Consider the following 19,557-nt stretch of genomic DNA (forward strand, 5'->3'; position numbering starts at 1 on the left):
AGACAGGAAACTGACCTTAGCACAGACTGAGGAGCCATACTGTTATTACTAATGCCTCACAAGAACTTCTGAGTTCATCACTAATCATTTGTTCAAAGGTACTAGTTGTTCAGAAGACGCTAGTTTAAGAAATAATTTCAGTAATGCACAGACTGTTTAGTGAGTTCGTTTCTCTTTATGACACAACTTGTGGCAACACATCTGTCCTTTGCTCTGAATTCAAGCTAACTTCCACTCCCCAAGCTTTTGTGACCATCACGGGCCTGCCACTGAAGTTCCTTTGTGTCATAGTTCCTAGTGTCATGTTCAGCTCCCACACTGGAGTTTAGATTCATCAGCGTCAGTGAAATGCCTTCAAAGACTGTGTACATAGGGAACTCTGCCAAATGCTTTGTAAGCACTAAGTGAGTATATTTAAAACAGTTTCAACAGTGACTGGCACATAGAAATAGCTCCATAAATGTCCCTTGGTGTTGTTATCTATTTATTAAGAGAGTATTATGAGCCGGGCATGGTGGCGCACGCCTTTAATCCCAGCACTCGGGAGGCAGAGGGAGGAGGATCATCTTGAGTTCGAGTCCACCCTGAGACTACATAGTTAATTCCAGGTCAGCCTCAGCTACAGTGAGACCCTACCTCGGAAAAAGAAAGAAAGAAAGAAAGAAAGAAAGAAAGAAAGAAAGAAAGAAGGAAGGAAGGAAGGAAGGAAAGAAAGAAAGAAAGAAAAAAACAAGAGAGAGAGAGAGAGAGAGAGAGAGAGAGAGAGAGAGAGAGAGAGGGAGGGAATTATGAAGCATCTATGTGTGTATAGATACTCCAGGCCAAAGTAGACAAAAGTCGACTGAACAAGCCAGAGACCTGTTCTGACTATGCCTCAATGGATGGTGCAAATTACATTCTTGATAAAGACAGACCCCCATATGACTTGTTTAACGCTTTTATCCCAGTATTTTGTGAAGAACAGAGTGGACACTTGATTCCTGTCAGTGGAATACATAATGAATTTCAGAGAAGGGGTTCAGTTAAATCTGGACACTGAAGGTTTTGGATTTATGGAGGACACAACACAAATTTTACAGTTGGTAGAGTCTGTGTTCAACGAGGCAGCATTCTAGTCAGAGTATATATGGGTAGGTGTGAGAAAAAAGGTCATGAGAGTAGGCACACACTTAGGTAAAGTCTGTGTACATTGGAGATGGCATGGGAGGCAAAAGCTTTCCTTTGTGCGTTTTTGAGGCAAATCTAGCTTTGTGTATGAAACCAGGTTTGGGGTTTTAGGGTAGTATTGGCTTCAGTTGCTATGGAACGTATACGCCTGAAAAAAATTTGCAAGATAGATATAGGGCTGTATGCTTGTTTGTAATTCAGTTTAACTGGGTCTGAGACAAATTACGGTCGAGTAAAAAGTAAAGTCTAGAATGCTTTATACATAAGAATGGGTTTGGGCTGGAGAGATGGCTTAGCGGTTAAGCGCTTGCCTGTGAAGCCTAAGGGCCCCGGTTCGAGGCTCGGTTCCCCAGGTCCCACGTTAGCCAGATGCACAAGGGGGCGCACGCGTCTGGAGTTCGTTTGCAGAGGCTGGAAGCCCTGGCGCACCCATTCTCTCTCTCCCTCTATCTGTCTTTCTCTCTGTGTCTGTCGCTCTCGAATAAATAAATAAAAAATTAAAAAAAAAAAAAAGAATGGGTTTATGGGGGCCAATTATAGGTATTTGTGATTGTCAACTGTTTGATGATCTCCCACTGCTTTTGTGTGTGTCCCTGTGTTTGGGGAAGGAAGGGTATGCGATGAGCAGCCTAGCTCAGGAGTCGATGGTGTGAAGGTACAGTCCTGTGAGGCAGTCTGGAACTGAGTGCAAGTGTGAGATCGTTTCAATGGTTGGCATAACGTGTAGGACTGGGAGTCTGTGGTAAGACTGAGGATTTGGCTCTGAGACGAACACACACGTAGGTCCTTCAGGATGAAAAAGCTTTGCGTGTGAGGCAAACTCAGGAGTTGCTGTGGGCTAGCCTGGATTTGTGCTCACGTAAGCCTACTTCCTCAGCGTGCACGTTTCTAAGTCGTTTGCATTGCGTCCAAGGGCGAAGCGCGTCCGGAGCTGGCTGCGCGAGCGGGAAGCGCGTGGCGTGCGCGCGCGCCAAATTTGGATCTGGGTTTGAGCCGGGCGCCGCGGGCCCCGCGGGGGCTGGGGCGCCGGGAGGTGCGGCCTGCGGCGGCCGGCTGGGGCGGCGCGCGGGGCTCGCCGGACGCGGCTGCACTCGGAGCTGCACTGCCACCTCTGGCGCGCGGGCTCAGCGCCGTTCCCGCCCCAGTCCGTCCGGCGGTCCCGGCGCGCGGCTGCCCGCGGTGTCTCGGGGAAGGCAGTCCGCAGGAGCCATGGCCTCGGGCCGCAGGGGCTGGGACAGCTCCCACGAGGACGACCTGCCCGTGTACCTGGCCAGGCCCGGCACCACCGACCAGGTCCCGCGGCAGAAGTACGGCGGCATGTTCTGCAACGTGGAGGGCGCCTTCGAGAGCAAGACGCTGGATTTCGATGCCCTGAGCGTGGGGCAACGGGGCGCCAAGACTCCCCGGAGCAGCCAGGGCAGCGCGCGCGGCGCGGGGAGCCGGCCCGAGGCCGAGGGGGACGCGCCGCGCCGGGGCCCGGGCCGGGAGGACGCCCGGGAGCCCGCGCCCGCCGGGGTGGAGATCCGGAGCGCCGCGGGCAAGGAGGTGTTGCAAAACCTCGGTCCCAAGGACCAGGTAAGGGAGCCCGCGTCTCTTCTCGCTCTTGGCCTCCATGGCCTGGGCACAACTTTCTCGCGCGCACTTTTCAAGGGGACAGGGAACGAGGAGGAGGAGAAGGGTATCTTAGGCTGTCCCAGGAGTCCCACGAGTCCGAGCTGCAGCCCCTTGGCGGGCGAGCACTGTAAGGGTCGCGGCTCCCCTCCCCGCCCGCCTGAGGCTGCCTTCCTACCCCGGCATCCCCCACCGCTCCTGGTTCTGGGTGGGTGTGTCCGCTGGCCTGCCTGGGAAGGCTTGGTGATTTTTCAGACCCTCTCTTCCCCCACTAACCAACAGCACATTTGTCTCTAGCTCGGATGAAATCTCAATCCAGGTCACCAGGGCAGAGAGAAAACTAATGGGAGGAAAGTGGGGTCTTCTTCATAGGGTCTGGATGAAAGTACAAGGTTGGGCGGACTCCCTTCTCCTGCTTCTAATACCAGCTCTGTCCTGGAAACTTTCCGGTATAGTCTCTAGACTAAACACCCGGATCTCTGTGCCTCACTTCTGTTGTAGCATGACATTTCACATCTGTGTTTGTAAAGCATGTATTTGTGTACATAGCTTGGCACCAGTCTGGGACTCAGGGGGTCCCGCTGTCTCTGCAAGTATATTAGATATTTGAAAATAGACAAGGGTATTAAGGGTGCGTATTAAAGTCGCATGAGCTACAGATTCCCTGCTGTCCGTACATGTGTCAACGCTAGTTTCTTCTGCGTGTATTTTAGAGACACTCATGCCATACTGCACGATTTGAGGGGATGACATTGAAACCCAGTTTACTGTGATGATTTATGTTTGTTTCATAGAAAATCAGAGCCATAGGCCCAGGGCCTGTGCAAGACTGCAGGATTTAAAGTTCAAACTGAAGGCTTTCAGCTGGGGAACAATAGTACTCAGAGGTCCTTCCCCTTGTCTAGGTAATGGCTGTAAAATCTCCCCGCATATGTTATTCCACAATAATGACGTCATGAGTAATATCCTGAAATGGAAATGTCTGCCTCACAATGATTACAGTGAATGCTTATCCTGGTCCTAGTTGTTTTTCCATTAAAATACAGTGAGGTAATGAAAGGACAGCTATCTCTCCCTAGTTTAGTTTTTGATAGTTAAAAAAAAAAAAAATCACTGGGCATCAGCACTTGGAGGACAGTGGTAGGAGGATTGCTGTAAGTAGTAGGCCAGCCTGAGACTACATAGTGAATTCCAGGTCAGTCTGGGCTAGAATGAGACCCTACCTCAAAACAAAAAAACAAACAAAAGAACTTTAAGTACTTCTTTTTGCCACCAGGGAAAGGAAGCATTCAGGATAGTTTTTGTGAAGGTTCCATTTATGAAGCATTGTCAGCACCCCTGAAATCACTCATACTTTATGATTTTTCGCATCCCCATTTGAATGTGGGTTCCTCCAGGCCCTGCCTACTTGTCCTTTTAGGAAAAGCTTCCGATAGTTCGGAAAAGCTTTGACTGATTTCTGAACTGAAGAATAGCTCTGGGTAGATAGATAGTTGCTTCTCTTCACATCTAACTTGATCAGTCGTGAAATGTTCCCTTCCTGGCATGAAAGGCTGGGGGAAGTGATGGAAAAGGTCGGTAACAATTACTGTGAGTCAGTGTATCCCTTTTTTGGAACTCCCTTGATGTAAGCCAGACAAAATGCTTGCTTTGCAAGTTTGAAGAATGGTAACTAGAGAAAAGGAAAATGTTCTTCCTTTAAACCCAGAAATTCTTCCATTTGCTTCCTTTCACAAACCCTATACTTTGGGCTCCTGATTGAAAAATAATAATACAACCTCAGCATCCGCAGGATTTCTGGTGCTACACGGTCATTTGTAAGTTCAGGCTTGCTCTCTGCTTCATTCAGGCCATGTTATTATCTCTAATTTCGTTGAATCACAGTTTTTCAAAAGAAAATCTACAGGGGTTATCCAGTTCTTACATGAAGTTATTTTCTTGAGGATGGGGACTGTATGCTTGGAGTCATCTTTGCACCAGGGATTGGAGGTGCTTGAGAAATGCTTGCCACCCATTCAACCTCCTCCTAACTTTAAGCCATCTGCTTTGCTGGATAGATACAAAATTATATCTGGCCTGTGCTTAGATTTTGTTATCGTCACTGGGAGCCCACTTCTCATGAAATTACTTTTGGATAACTTTGCTTAGGAAATTAAGCATAGATCTGCCTACCTGTAGTTTCTGCAAAGGATTCTTAGTTGTGTTTTCTGGGAGTGTAAAAGAAAAAAAAAAAGCTTTCCTGATTCAGAGGTATTTTAAAGATTTTAAGTATGTGAGCTCTCATATCTGAACAGAAAGGCACTGGCATACTAATGACCCCTAAGCCTCAGTGGCTTAGCAGAACAATAACAGCTTACTTCTTGGTCCTATTAGTTGTCCATATAGGTCAGTAGGGAAGCAGCAGTGTTTATGATTGTCCCTGAGAGACCAATCATCTCTATACATCTGTCATGAGAAGTCTATGGCATGCTGCTGCACAGACACTTAAGTTCTCTTACAGAAGTGATTAACATGATATAAGCTCGCCTTTCCTTGGTCAAAGCAAGTATCCAACTTCAGACGAATTAGGGAAATACATTCTCACCATGATCTGTAAGATCATTAATATTTGACAGACAGGCCTAGTATCTGTCCCACATCTAGAGATGAACTAACCAGGGAAAAGCTGGTCTCCCCTTACTGGTAATGTTCATGTAAGCCTGCAATTTAGTCTTCATGTGCCTCAGTATTCTCATCTGAAAATGAAGATGACAGTGACTACTTTGTTCATAACAAGTACTAAGTATCATTAGTTATTACATTTCAGTTTTATGGCCCTTTATGTCTCTCTTGCTCCTTTGCTTCCTCTCTCCCCCTCCTTCTAAAAACTCAAAATGTAGCCCAGGTTTTCCTCAAACTTGTAACAATCCTCTTGCTTCTGCCTTCTGCCTCCTGAGGGCTAGGATTACAGGCATAAGCTATCAAGCCCAGCTAATTATTGTATACCTCTAAATTTCTTTGTTAGTTTATGATCACTAGATTCCTCTCCTTTCTCCTGCATGAACATTTTACTATTGGGATTTCTTTTTTCAGACTATACTGTTTTATAAATATTCTCCTGAAGATAACACTACCTTGTTTCATGTACTGAATGTGGTGCTCCAGGTGGGATATCGCCATGGCAAAGTAGAGTGGGCTGCTTGATTTTTGGATTTACATGCAGCATATGGTCATGTAGCACAAGATTACACCTAATGATTAAGTATCTGTGTCCTACTGTTGATTTCATCTGTCTGTCACTCAAGCTTTCATAAACTACTGTTCAGTTGGGATAGCCCATTTCATGCTGCTGCACATGAACTTAAAGCATAATCAACTTAAAGGAATAACATTTTGTATTCTTCCCTCTATATTTATCATTATCTTAGTTCCCCTCTCATCTATCATAGTTTTGAGTCTGTGTTCTATGAGACAGCACTATGATCCACAGCTTTGGACTATATGCAGATATAATGGTAAGTAACAACTTTTGAGTATTTTCTTTGAGCATATTTGAGCAAATATGCATATTTATTACATATAATTATTTATTGCTCTTCCCCTCAAAATTATTGTGGAGATAAGAGAATTCAGAGATAAAATAGTTCAAAAGTGCATAGCTAATAAGTGGAGCACAACAGAATTCCAAATCTCATTTGAATGATTCCAAGTCCATGCTCTTTGCAGAGGGGAAGTGTGCTTCATTATTTGAACTTAAACCAGTCTTACCAATGTCAGCACCTGACATATTAATACAACACATACAAAGGCAGATCTTCCATCAGCCCCCCTAGAAACTGTCTGCTGTCCTGCTACTAGTCCTTTACTCAGGGACCAGTTGTGTTCAATCTGTGAGTAAATTGCTGCAAAATCCTTATTCTTCTAAGTTGGTCCAAAGCTGTCCAAAGAGATTATTGAAAAATAGCATGATAAAATTAAAATACATGGAGTCAGGGGAGATGGGTCAGTGGATGACATGCATGCCAGGCAAGCTGGTGGGGAAGTCTGCCTCCCTGAGGCAGAGTCAAGATATCCCTAGGGCCAGTAGGTTAGCTAGGCTAGCTGAATTGGTAAGGTCTGAGTCCAAGGGAGAGACAGACTCAGTAGATAAAGTGGAGAGTGAGATAGAAAGGTACCTCATTTCAGCATCTGGCCTCCACATGCACGTGCATCCATATGCATAAAGATACACAAACTTACACACACATACCACATGTAAAAAAAATAAAATATACTTTACTTTGTCTTTGGCAAACCTCATTAATACTTCGACACTAGTGAAGTGAGCTTATTTAATTAATTATAAAAAGTTTAAATAACAAAGGTGTCTGACAGGATAAAAATGTACAAAAAAATCTCTGAGCTGTACACTGACTATCTAATTCTCAATTTAGGTCATCACTGTGAGTTAATTTTGACATTCTGGACGTATGTATAACCATTTTCTTAAAAAATGTATTTACATTTTTTTCATGAGAGGCAATCATTGCTAAAGTCCTCCAAGGTTGGCTCATACATGTTTTGAAGTATAATTTTTGACAAGTGCAAAGGAAAGCAATTTTAGATAATGAGTAAATATTTTCATTATTTCTTAAGATGCAATTCCATGCAAGCAGAATTTCACAGAAGCAAAAAAAAGTTATCAAGAGGCAGAGAATTATGACTTACTGTCTGCCAGTAGCAGCAGATACTGAAAAGACCATGTTATCCATTGAAACAGAGTAGTGGCATTAAGAGTACATGGCTTTGTTGATAACACACTGTTGGGAGTCTTGCATTATTTCTAGTTAGTTCTCTGCTTCCCATGGGAGTCTCTTTCGTGCAGGATGTTTCCCTTGTCTAATCAGTGGGGGCTTTGGGTATAGAGGGAGAGAATTTGAAATAAATAAGGTATGCGGCCCTTGCATTCTTAGAACTGGGCTTTAAGTTTCCAAATCTCATTCTTTTTAATTGTCTTGCGACATGAACAACTGATGAAAATAGCATTCTAAGTTTCTAGAATCCAAGTCTTGTGACATAGATAAATTTTACAAGGGTACTCTGACACAGAAAAATTGAAAGTTGGCTAGTAAAAGGACTTCCTTCTTACCTGGTTTGCAGGCCTTCCTTGAAACTGGGAGTGTCTCAGTACACAAACTTGAAGTGTTTGAAACTTTTGTCAACTTCAGTTTAGTTTGACAGTAGGCATTTGAGGAATATTTAAAAAAAAAAAAAAGTGTCTTCCATGTAATGGTGCAGTTGGCAGAGTTCCTCAGAGTAATGGTCCCTGGCGACTGAGTTTGCTGACTGCTCTTGTAATGTGTAAGATGGCCAGCATGCTGTCTGAGATAATTTCTGTCAGTGACTCCTGGGGCTTATTCTCTTCATGATTTATTCTTGCTAGACAGTATCCCCACAGTAATGTTCCTGTGAGACCACAGATAAAACTTACTAGGAATGGTGAGCTGACTGAGGAAAATGCTTGTAAGCTGAGCCCTCCATTTTCTGGAGGAGGCAGAAAGTCTGTTTAGGTATACTAGCACTTTCTAGATTAAGCTTTAGAAAAACATAATATTAAAATATAGCTGTGCTCTTTACATGGATTCATGACATTTCAAAAACAGTTATATTTCATAAATGAACAATAAGAAGTAGAAAAAAACAAACAAAGCCAAAAAATATATCAGCGGTCTCAGCTACCAGCCTAACTTTTTAACCTGCTCAGTGTTCTCATGTTATAACTATGTGTGGGGTTGAGCCAAAAAGGTGTGGCTTACAAGAGTGTCATGAGTACAGTGAGGAGTCCCCACACACGCTTTACCTAGTAATCCTTATTTATTCACCATTTATTAAACCCAAACTATGAGTTTGCACAATTAAAATCAAGTATTTAGAGATAAAAAGATGTGGTAGTGCAACCCTGCTGTTCTAGTTATTCCGGAAGCTGAGGCAAGAAAGAGCTTGATCTCAGAACTTTGGACCAGCTTGAGTGTAATACCGAGACTAGAGAAAAGAAGAAAGAAAGAAAGAGGGAGAGAGAAAGAGAAAGAGAGAGAGAGAGGAAAAAAGGGAGAAAGGGAAGGAGAAAAGAACGAAGGAAGAAGAAAGAGGGAACAAACAAACAGATAAGCAGTGACAAAACATAAACTGCACTTCCTCGTAATCTTCCAGGGAAAGATCCATTAACGTAATAGTGTATTTTTTCAATCTGTGCATGTGTTTTACACACACACACCACTAAAAGGTGCAGTATTTCTATATTCAGATTGCTTTTTACTTCTGCCATTTGCCAGAGTCTGAACATTTGCCCCTCCCCCATTTGCTTGTCAAAATTCTAATTCTCTATGTGATGGTATTAGGTGGTAGGGTCTTTGGTCGACTAGGTCACAAGGGTGGAGTTCTCTTGAGTGAATGGGATTAACTTCCTTAGCCCTTATAAAAGAAGTCCCTAAGAGCTACTTTGCCCCTTTTACCGTGTGTCAATAGAGCATGAAGGTGCCTTCTTTAAGCCAAAAAGCAAGGCTTTGCTAGACACAATCTGCCTTACTTGATATTAGCAGCCTCAGTCTTTAGAACTACTAGACATAAATTTATATGGCTTATAAGATAACAAGTTTTGTTATAGTAGCATGAGAGGTCTAAAACACTAGTTTAAAAGAACAAATATTTGCAGCAAAATTAAGTGGAAAATACAGAGTTCTCATATCCCCTGTCCCCAGATCTACAAACATTCTTCCCCATCAGTATCCCACACAAGAGTACTTCATTTCCTATGCTTGATGATCCTCATTGACAGATTATTATCACTTAGACTCCAGAGTTCAAGTAGGATGTGTTCTTGCTGTTATACATCCTATGGAGTTATAATGATGCTTCTCTACCATTGTAGTATCATATAGAATATTTCTACTGCCTTAAAAATCCTGTGTTCTGCCTATTAATCTCCAAGTTCCTCTTGACCCCTTGCTACTATTGTTTTAGTTTTTTTGTTCATTTTTATTTATTTATTTGAGAGTGACAGAGAGAGGGAGAAAAAGGCACATAGAGAGAGAGAGAGAGAGAGAGAGAGAGTGAGAGAGAGAGAGAGAGAATGGGTATGCCAGGGTCTCCAGCCATTGCAAATAAAATCCAGACGCATGCACCCCCTTGTGCATCTGGCTAACATGGGTCCCAGGGGTCCTGGAACGTGGGTCCTCAAACCGGAGTCCTTAGGCTTCACAGGCAAGCACTTAACCACTAAGGCATCTCTCCAGCACCCCCCCCCCCCCCTTGTTACTATTAATCATGTAACTGTTAAGTTTTGCCTTTTCCAGGATTTTGGATTTGGTATCACTAATGCCCCCAGGAAATTGGTTCTAGGACCACCCCAGATACAAAAGGCTACTGAATCCCTTAAATCCACTCTTTATATCCACTGATGGGGAATGTGTGGATACAGATAGTTAGTTGTAACTGGATTAATACAATATTTATCTTTTCTTTCTTGTCTTCTTTCACTTAGTTGCATACATGCAAGTTTCCTCTGTGTCATTCCATAGTTTGAAAACTCTCTTTTTAAGTACTGAATTATATTCCTTGTCTGGACATATCACAGATCATTTAGTTCAAGACTGAGAGACTTATTTGGGACATTTTTTTTCTTCAGATTTTTTTTTAATTAGTTTTCTATTCAGCAAATACAGGCAGTTTGGTACCATTATTAGGCTCATCCGTGACCTACCCCTCCCCATTAGCCCCTCCTTGTTGTGGTATATGGGTCGTGCATTGTGGAGTTAGCCCACAGTTATTGGTATGATCAATGTCTCTGCATATCATGACCCAATACGTGGCTCTGACATTCTTTCCACACCCTCTTCCGCAAAATTTCCCTGAGCCATGTTGGGTTCATTTTTGGTCTGCTTCAGTGCTGAGGTGTTGGTGGCATCTGAGGCTCTGGCTCTCTGATTTGGTAGGAGTTGATTTTTCTCTGTGTTGGTCTCCTTCTCCCTTGTGCTGGTATCCAGTTCATCAAGAAAACAGCACCCTTTCTTGCTTCACCAATTTTCCTTAGTTTCAGCCAGGGCCCTTTTGAGGTACAATGGGGTGGCTCTGTCCTTAGGATCTGCACCTATCTGAAAAAGAGAAGCAGATTCTCCAACGGAGAGTAAGTTAGCACCAGGACAAATGAGATAACCCTTACTTTTTTTATAGAGAGTTTAATAGGTGTAGGCCCTCTTGTAGCTCATGATTGATGGTAGCTTGATATTGGAGAGTGGGCTTATGTCTGGATATGGTTGTTTCCCAGCTCCAGCTATGGGTCCCATACCACTGAGGGGATCAGTTAGCCAAATCAAGAGCAGTTGGTTCCCCACCATGGCTGTGTGCCCCTATTGCACTTGTGTGGACATCACAACAGGTTATTTCTTGCTAAGTAGGTTAGACCATGATTGCTTGGACAGATATTGTTCATTTCCCCCAGTCACCCATGTAGCACCTTCTGGCACTAGATATGCTGACTGTCTGGGGACTGACTCTCTCCTGGCTTCCAGCCATGCCGTTCTATTTTACGTGTCAGCTGCATATGGTGTCTTCAGCAATAGGGTCTTACCACTAACCTTTGGTGGGTCATCAAGTACTCTGACAGAAATCTGTCATTCTTTTAGAAAACCTTGTAGGTTTCTCTAATCAAAAGCTCATTGTGGATGATATCCCCATGCTGGTACTGGGAGTTACAGGTCAGTGCCCACTAAGAAAATGAGGAAAAAGGTAACTAATATACAAGAGTTAGAGAGGAGAGAGAGAGAGAGAGAGAGAGAGAGAGAGAGGGAGGGAGGGAGGGAGGGGGATAGAGGGAAGATGTAGAAGATTTAGGTTAGACTTGATCCTACCCTCTCTTATTTGGGAATTTTTAATATAGCTGTGTTAGGCATCCATGTGCAGATGTTGTGAGGACACAGATTTTCAGTTTATATACATAAATACCAAGGAAAATAATGGATGAATCATGTGGTAAGAGCAGATTTAGTTCTATAATAAGCTACCAGACTATACAAATTTGCATCTCAACATCAATAGATAAGAGTTTCGGTCACTCCACATTTTTACCAGGCTTTAATGTGTCAGTGTTCTGGATTCTGGACATACTGATAGAAGTGTAAGAGCATGTTTTAATTTGCAATTCTTCAATGACATATGATATGAAACATCTTTTCATATGCTTACCTTTATCTGCCTATCTTCTTTAGAGAGCTGTGTGTTAAAGTGCATGGCCCATTTTTAATCAATACTGTTTTTGTTTTCTTATTGTTGGGATTTTAAAAAATTCTTTGTAGGCTAGAGGGGTGGCTTAGCAGTTAAGGTGCTTGTCTGTACAGCCAAAGGACCTAGGTTTTATTCAGCAGGACCCATGTAAATCAGATGCACAATGAGGCACAAGCGTCTGGAGTTTGTTTGCAGTGGCTGGAGGCCCTGGTACACACATTCTCTCTCTCTCCTTTCTCTCTCTCTCAAATAAATAAAAATAAAATATTTAACAATTCTTTGTATATTTTAATGAACAGTTATTCATCAGGTGTATCCTTTTGCCTGATGAAATACTGTTTTATATGTGTATCTTTATACCTTAGGTAAATATTTTCTCCAACTATAGATTTTCTCATTGTCTTAATATCATCATTCATAGAGAAAATGTTTAGTTTTAATGAATCCAAGCCTACAAGGTATTTATTTCATAGAGTGTGTATTTGATATTATTTTAAGTGATCATTTTCATATTCCAAATCATCTAGGTTTTATCTTGTGTTATCTTCTTGGGGTTTTATTATATTAAATTTATGCTATGTTCTATTTGAAGTAATTTTTTTGTGAACGACATCAAGTCCCCATATACTCACTTTTTCACATGGATATTCAGTTGTTGAAATGAATGTTCTTCCTCCTTTGTAATACATTAGCCACATCAGTGTGTGTTCTTTTGTCAACATCTCATTATATGATAGCTGTAACTTTTCTTTAAAATTTTTTTGATTTTTTTTTTTACCATTTTAGCCAAGTTTTAGTTTTAATGAATCCAAGCTTACAAGTTATTTATTTTATAGAGTGTGTATTTGATATTAAGTGATCATTTTCATATCATCTAGGTTTATCTTGTGTTATCTTCTTGGAGTCAAAATGCACAAAAGCCTCAGAGACAAAAACAAAAACAAAAAGCTAAATTGGTAAAAAAAAAAAAAAAAAAAAAAAGATCAAAGTAAAAGAACAGAATTTTTCTTTGTCAAATTAGTTTCCTTAGTACACTCATAGAATTTTATTTTTCCTACAAATTCTCTTACAAAAATAAGAAGTGCAAGAGGTATATTTGAATTCAACATTATACTTACAGAGTCAGATAACAACCCTCATGATAATTCTATAAAGTAAACCTCCCCATAATCTAGAGGGAAACCAGAATCAGAGATATCATGACTTGGCTATAAAATGTTTCTCGCAGGTGCCTGTGTTGAATATTTGATTCTCAGTTGATGGTGCTATTTGGAGAGATTGTAGAAACCTTAAGGAAGTGGGGCCAAACCCAAAGAGTATATGTGGCTTTTGATACGCCACTATGCTAGTATCTTCTAGTTTGGGAACAGCTGAGCATCAAAACTGAGAGGAAGCCAGCTCTTGGCCAATGGCTTAACTATGATGAATATTGAATATAGCATATCTGTCAGAGGGAATTAAAATCAGAATATGGAAGCAAAATTTGGTCGAGTCCACAAGGTGAACATAGTAGCTCAAACAGGGAAAGAAAAGACCAGAATCCATTAGGTCCAAGAAAAAGACCATGAGATAGAGCAAAGGAATAGACAGATGGAGAGGGAACGCACACAGGTGTCATAGCCCCATCTGGCCTTGTGATCCTTTTTATTGGCCTATGTGGCTTTCTGGTGTGTTTGCCTGATTGAAAAGCAGTTACTAAGAGCAAATAGTATTCAAAGGATGATGCCTGAGACAGAGCTCACCCCAGGTCCACATGACCCTGGGGCTGCTGTTCTACATGATCTCTTTTGAAAGCAGAACCACTTGGCTTTTTTCCAAGGAACTAAATTATGCCTAATGAGAAAAAGATGTAATGCTTTTGGACTGGAAATGGACTAGGGAGGGGTTCTTTTCCTTTGGGTAATATTCCCATATCCTGCCACTTAGATAGTAATAAATAAAAGCAATGCAATGGAACATTGTGTGATAAATGGATATTGAATAGGAAATAAAAATATGGTTGAGTGAGGGAAATAAAATTGCTGGGATGGAAAACTATATCTGTCTATCTATCTATACATACATATGTAATATTTTTTTCTACATACTACCCTGGGAGGGCCATGAAGCTAAACTCTGGTACATTAAGAAACTTTTCAGTGAGATTTAGGGTGGAGAGTTTGAAATGGGTGTGAAGGAACTGAAATGTAGGTACTATATCACACAGTGCATGATACCAGCTAAGACTGTAGTAAATGATGAGATGTCTCTTATTTATGTCACATGCGTGTGTTAGAGTAAGCCTTTAAAGTTTTTTAATGAAAAGATTCATAAATCTCAAATAAACCTGATAAAGCAAGTAAATCTAAACTGCTTAGAACAACTTGTTCCTTTTGAGGGTGCCTGAGATCAGTGGAGGAAATTAAAAAATAAATATGTATCTGCCATTGAAGAGGAGAACAATGTAAGATATTTGGAGAATACAAATTTATGGAATGAGGCAAGGTTTGTTTGAAAACAAAGACAGGAGAAAGGAGGAGATTAAAGAGGACAACCTGGAAATTACAGAGGGAAAGAAACAAATAAAGGAAGTCAGAGTGATTAGGAAGGAGAGGTTGAAAATAAAGCTTTGCTGGCAGTGTAGAAAAAGGAGAGCTGGGGAGGAAAGCTGTAAATAGCATGTGGCTACAAAAAGGAGAGTAACATGGAAAGAAAACTTTTTGGAATTATGAACAGGATGTGGCATTATTAAGTGAATGTGATATATGCGAAGTTTGGGGGGATGACTTCCTTACCCTTTGGAAGATGCGTATTCAGAAAATCTGCCCTAGATCAGAATTTCAGCTAGCGTTGGTGCTCCCTGTTTCATTCAGTTTGAATCAGTGGCTCTCCATTTGGTCTTTTATCCACTCATGGGCCCACTACTTTACAATTATTAGTTAAATTATATTCACAATAATTCCTTAAAGGAACTATAGTTATACCCATCTATTGGAATTAGGTTACTTACTCAAGTTACAATTAGTAGCTAAGGATTGGAGATACAGTATATTTGGGTTGTAGGTATGGCTTAGCAGTTAAGGTGCATGTCTGGAAAGCTAGAGGACACAGGTTCGATATCCTAGAACCCACATAAGCCAGATGCACAAGGTGGGGTGGTGGGGCATGTGCTTGGAGTTCATTTTCAGTGGCTGGAGGTCCTGGTGTGTCCATTGTCTCCCTCATTCTCTCTCTTTCTCTCTCTCTCTCAAATAGATAAGTAGAATTTTTTTTAAAAATTGAAAAAATATTTGGGAGGAATAGATCTATGAAACAAAGCATCTTCTTTCAGATCATAGTTGTTTTCCTATCTACCCCGGAGCTCAACCCTACAAGGGATGACGTGCCACTTGTTCCTGGCTGCTTTTCTTCAATGTCTACCCCAATCATATGTACTATATATATTTGGTATAAGTTAATTTAATTAAGTCTTGTTGTATAATTTGACACAGGAAACAAAAGGAAGAAGTAGAGATTATTTTTATGAAGTTACCTATGTATTTTAATAATAAATAATGTTAAATAATTGAAATAGTAGCCAGATATCATAATATAAAGTATGGCATATTTGTATGACCCAAACCATAAAGCCATGAAAGAATGATAGACAATGTAGAAGGATACTGAAATGAAACAAATATTCCTGTTTGTTCTCCTCCTTTAGCTTTCTAGAGGAATACATTATCACCTCCTTGAGCAGAAAAAAACTTGAAATTTAGAGAGGGTTAATAATCTGCATGAGCTAAAAGAGCCCCAAAGCTAAGAATTGTCTATATCCCTAGACCCAAACTCTTAGCTACATCAAAATCTAAATGGAAACCAGGCGTGGTGACACACATTTTTAATCCCAGCACTCAGGAGGCAGAGGTAGGAGGATCTCCATGAGTTCAAGGCTACTCTGAGACTACATAGTGAATTCCAGGTCAGCCTGAGCTAGAGTGAGACTCTACTTCCAAAAACAAACATCATCAACAACAAAAAACCTCCTAAACTTAATAGAAACAGCCAAATCTTAGTAATGATATAATTCTGAGCAAAGAGGTAATGGGTGCTGTGTTTTCTTCTATTCCTTCTTCATACATTGTTCTCATTCTCACCAATGCCTTGCATAATATTTGTAGTCAAATAAAAGCAGTACAAAGATGAAAAATCAGTATTAAAACATACTTGAGTACAGAAAGAGATTAATCTTCTCATGAACCTCAGCAATATCTTAGCAACTGGAAAACGCAATCCAGCCACAGAAAATCAAGGAGCCATTCTAGTGAAAGCCTATAAATGAGGTATGCAGTTTTATTGTCACAATTTGGGAGCTGTTAATGCATGATGACCAGCCTATTTCCCTAAATATTCATGTTCTATGTGACAGTTTCATCTGATGGTTTGAAAGAATAGTTGATAAACTATGTCAAATCCTGTGCAGTTGTAGCCTGGTCTTGTGTGACAGTGTGGAGAGAGGAAGCAGTAAGTCATTCACTGACACGCCTCAGTTTTCTTACTCCTTATCCAAAATTTAGTCAGTTCCAATCTCAGTGTCGCCAGTGAGCACTTTCCAGGGCTTGATGCTATCTGTGTTGTTCAGCTTCCACAAAATGGCTTGAGCAGAAACCTTCCTTCATATTGTTAATCCTAAACAATATGTTCTTATTTGTTACTGTTGGTAGGAACAAGTTCTTAAAAACTAGTCATTTTGTCTCTAAGGACTTAGGTTGTTAATATTCATTCCAAATTTCCCCATGAAATTCCATCCCCTTATTCAGTCAGTAGTGATCTGTCTCCACAATGGTTGTAATGTTGTCATGATTTCCATAGAAACAGTGTGTAGGCTGCAAACACAGGATCACACCCGCCCTGCAGGCTGAAGCAGGAAGGCCAGATGGGTTATGAAGGAAAAAGGCCCTCAATGAGGCATAAATCATTTGATGAGGGAGGAGAGTGTGGGGGAGGAAAATGCTTCAGAAGGAAAATTACTTTTGGTGCCGTCTTTGCCACAGGGTGAAATTCCCCAGTGAAGAGGTCTGTTGCAGGGGCTGCTCGCCAGGGCCAGTGTCTGGAATAGGTTACTTGTTGGAACTCTGGTGCCATGAAAGACCAAGACAAAGGATTCTTCATCTGTGGGCTGCTGATTTCACAGGTGATCAGCCACAGACAGATAGATATAAGGTCCTGGTCAGCTTCAGTATATATGAGAATATGATTAGGAGGCAAGTTGTAAGGCCACCTTTGTGTTCCTGAATGGACCTTTCATGTGAATGCCTCATCTTGCCTTTATAGTGTCCCTGAGGGGAAGACACTATTATTCCCATTTTACAGATGACCCAACTGGTCTGCTCTCCCTCTGTCTCCTACATATCTCAGTTTTGTCTTGACTTTTTCCAGGGCCTCTTTTTCAAGTTTGCAAAGCATGATGAGAATCACCCATGTGTTCCTAAATGTCGCTCTGTTTAATAATTATTATTCTGTGGAATAACTATCCTCTAACCACGTGAAGGGAATCACCTTAGCATCTAATTGACACCAACATAGGGCTGACTCAGCAGTCCTCAAGGAATGAATAAGAATGTCCCAGTAGCTCATTCAAAATGCATCATTATTATAGTTGTATCTTTGGTTGTAAGCATAGTACCTTGTATATACAGGCCTTCAATAAACATTGAAATTAAATAGTGAATGAACCAGCCAGTTCATTACTGGGTGTTATCAGAGTATGAGTGACACCAGTCTTTTCTCACTATAGACATAATGTTGCCTTGGATGGTGGAAGTTCATTGTCATGTTTAGCCAGGCAATTCAAAGTTCATGACTTCCTGTTAGTGGCTTGGCACTGTTTGCCTTAGAAGGACATCTAATTATAGAACAGCTCTTATCCTTCACTGAGAGCCACCCCAACCTGGTCTAACAAACATTTGTCTGTCTGATATCCAGGAAAGCAAGGGTGAGATGTGGCTCTGCTATTCACTGTGTAAGTATGACCACATCCTTTTATCCTTCTGGTTCTTAGTTTCTAAAGCTGGGTGTGGTGGCACACACCTTTAATCCCAGCACTTGAGAGGCAGAGGTAGAGGATCTTTGAGTTTGAGGGCAGCCTGAGACTACATAGTGAATTCCAGGTCAACCTGGGCTAGAGCAAGATCCTACCTCAAAACAAAAATGAATTTAATATGAGCTTTCAGTAGTAACAACTCCTTTGTTTCTACATGGGTTCTACATGGCTAGTCTCAAACTCATGGACTCAAGTGATCCTCTAGCTTCAGCCTCCTGTGTATGTGGGATTGCAGGTGCACACCACCCTGTTCAGCACATGCCCTCCCTTTAAAAATGTATCTGAGATCATCTAATGCATAGCCCCAGTAAAAGTAGAGCCACCTGAATGGAGGTCTTCCTTGGCCTCTCAAGGAACTCAGTAGGGAAAAGGGACCTTGGCACACATTGTCCAGTGAGTTCCAGTTTTGTCTAGTAAACTAGACAATTAACATATTTTAATCCCTATGAGTTATATAATTCTAGTACTATAATACATAAGTAACAAAGTAAGTTTCATCTTGGTTTGGTAACTTGCCAAACTTCATGTAGCTATTGCATGGCCAAATCAAGATTAAGCTTGTATTATGTGAAAAGTTATACCTTTGTCTATATTTCCTCTCCAACTTATAAGAAATAATGGCCACAGAGGCAGGATATACTTTATTTTAAAAGACAGTTATAGGCCAGGCATGGTGGCACATGCCTTAATCCCAACATTTGGGAAGGAGAGGTGGACTGATCATCTTGAGTTTGAGGCCTTACTGAGACTATATAGTGAATTTCAAGTCAGCCTGAGTTAGAGTGAAACCCTACAACAAAAAAATTAATTAATTTAAAAAATAAAAAAGAAAAAGATAGTTATAAAAGTAAACACTAAGCTGGTTCATTTCTGTAAATATGTATTTACAGTGGTCCTTGCTCCACATAGCCAAATGGCTTATTTCAAGATCTGTGAACAAGCTGGATTTAGTAGTAGCCATTCTGGCCATAGGCTGCATGCACTTGTGTTAGGTGCTCCACATCTGTCAGTCAGTCCAGGTTCACTCATAAAGTCAGAGAACCTACTCGGAACTTCAGCCACAGGTATTTAATAGAGATAATTGATTATACACATATTGATCCACACAGAGTAGCATGGGGAAGCAGCCCACCCACAGCTGAGTGGTCAGAGGTGAGGCTGCCCTGAAGGATGTGAGTTGGGTTTCTGGGCAGGGAGTACCCCTCAGCTGCTCCTGGGCCTTCCCAGAGCCCTGGGAAAACCGGGAGCAACTACAAAAGAAGTCATAGGTGGAGACTAGCACAGCTACAAGGCTGATGCTTGAAGGGTGCAGAAAGAAGAAAGTCTGTTTCTCTTTCTTTGGACTTTTATTTTCCTTTTTTGTCATTCACTTTGTGGAAGCTAATAGGAAGCTAGTGGTTAAGGAATCTGAGTCATACAATTGTAAAGTCTGAGCAAAATGAACTTAGATAGTATACAGAGAAGGCAGATGGATGTGGAGC

General features: G+C 41.3%; 1 protein-coding gene across 1 annotated transcript in view; it reads left to right on the plus strand.

Annotated features, from left to right (window-relative positions):
* The first annotated feature begins 2,361 nt into the window (after positions 1–2,361).
* The window catches only part of Dpysl3 (dihydropyrimidinase like 3), a 101,370-nt gene continuing 84,174 nt past the window's right edge, over positions 2,362–19,557 (plus strand). Inside the window, exon 1 of the mRNA XM_004664738.3 lies at positions 2,362–2,742. Coding sequence (XP_004664795.2) covers positions 2,377–2,742 — 366 coding nt within the window. The 5' untranslated portion in view covers positions 2,362–2,376. The remainder of the gene's footprint in view (positions 2,743–19,557) is intronic.

This window comes from Jaculus jaculus, chromosome 13 (assembly GCF_020740685.1).
Source record: "Jaculus jaculus isolate mJacJac1 chromosome 13, mJacJac1.mat.Y.cur, whole genome shotgun sequence".
NCBI classification, from domain to species: Eukaryota; Metazoa; Chordata; class Mammalia; order Rodentia; family Dipodidae; genus Jaculus; species Jaculus jaculus.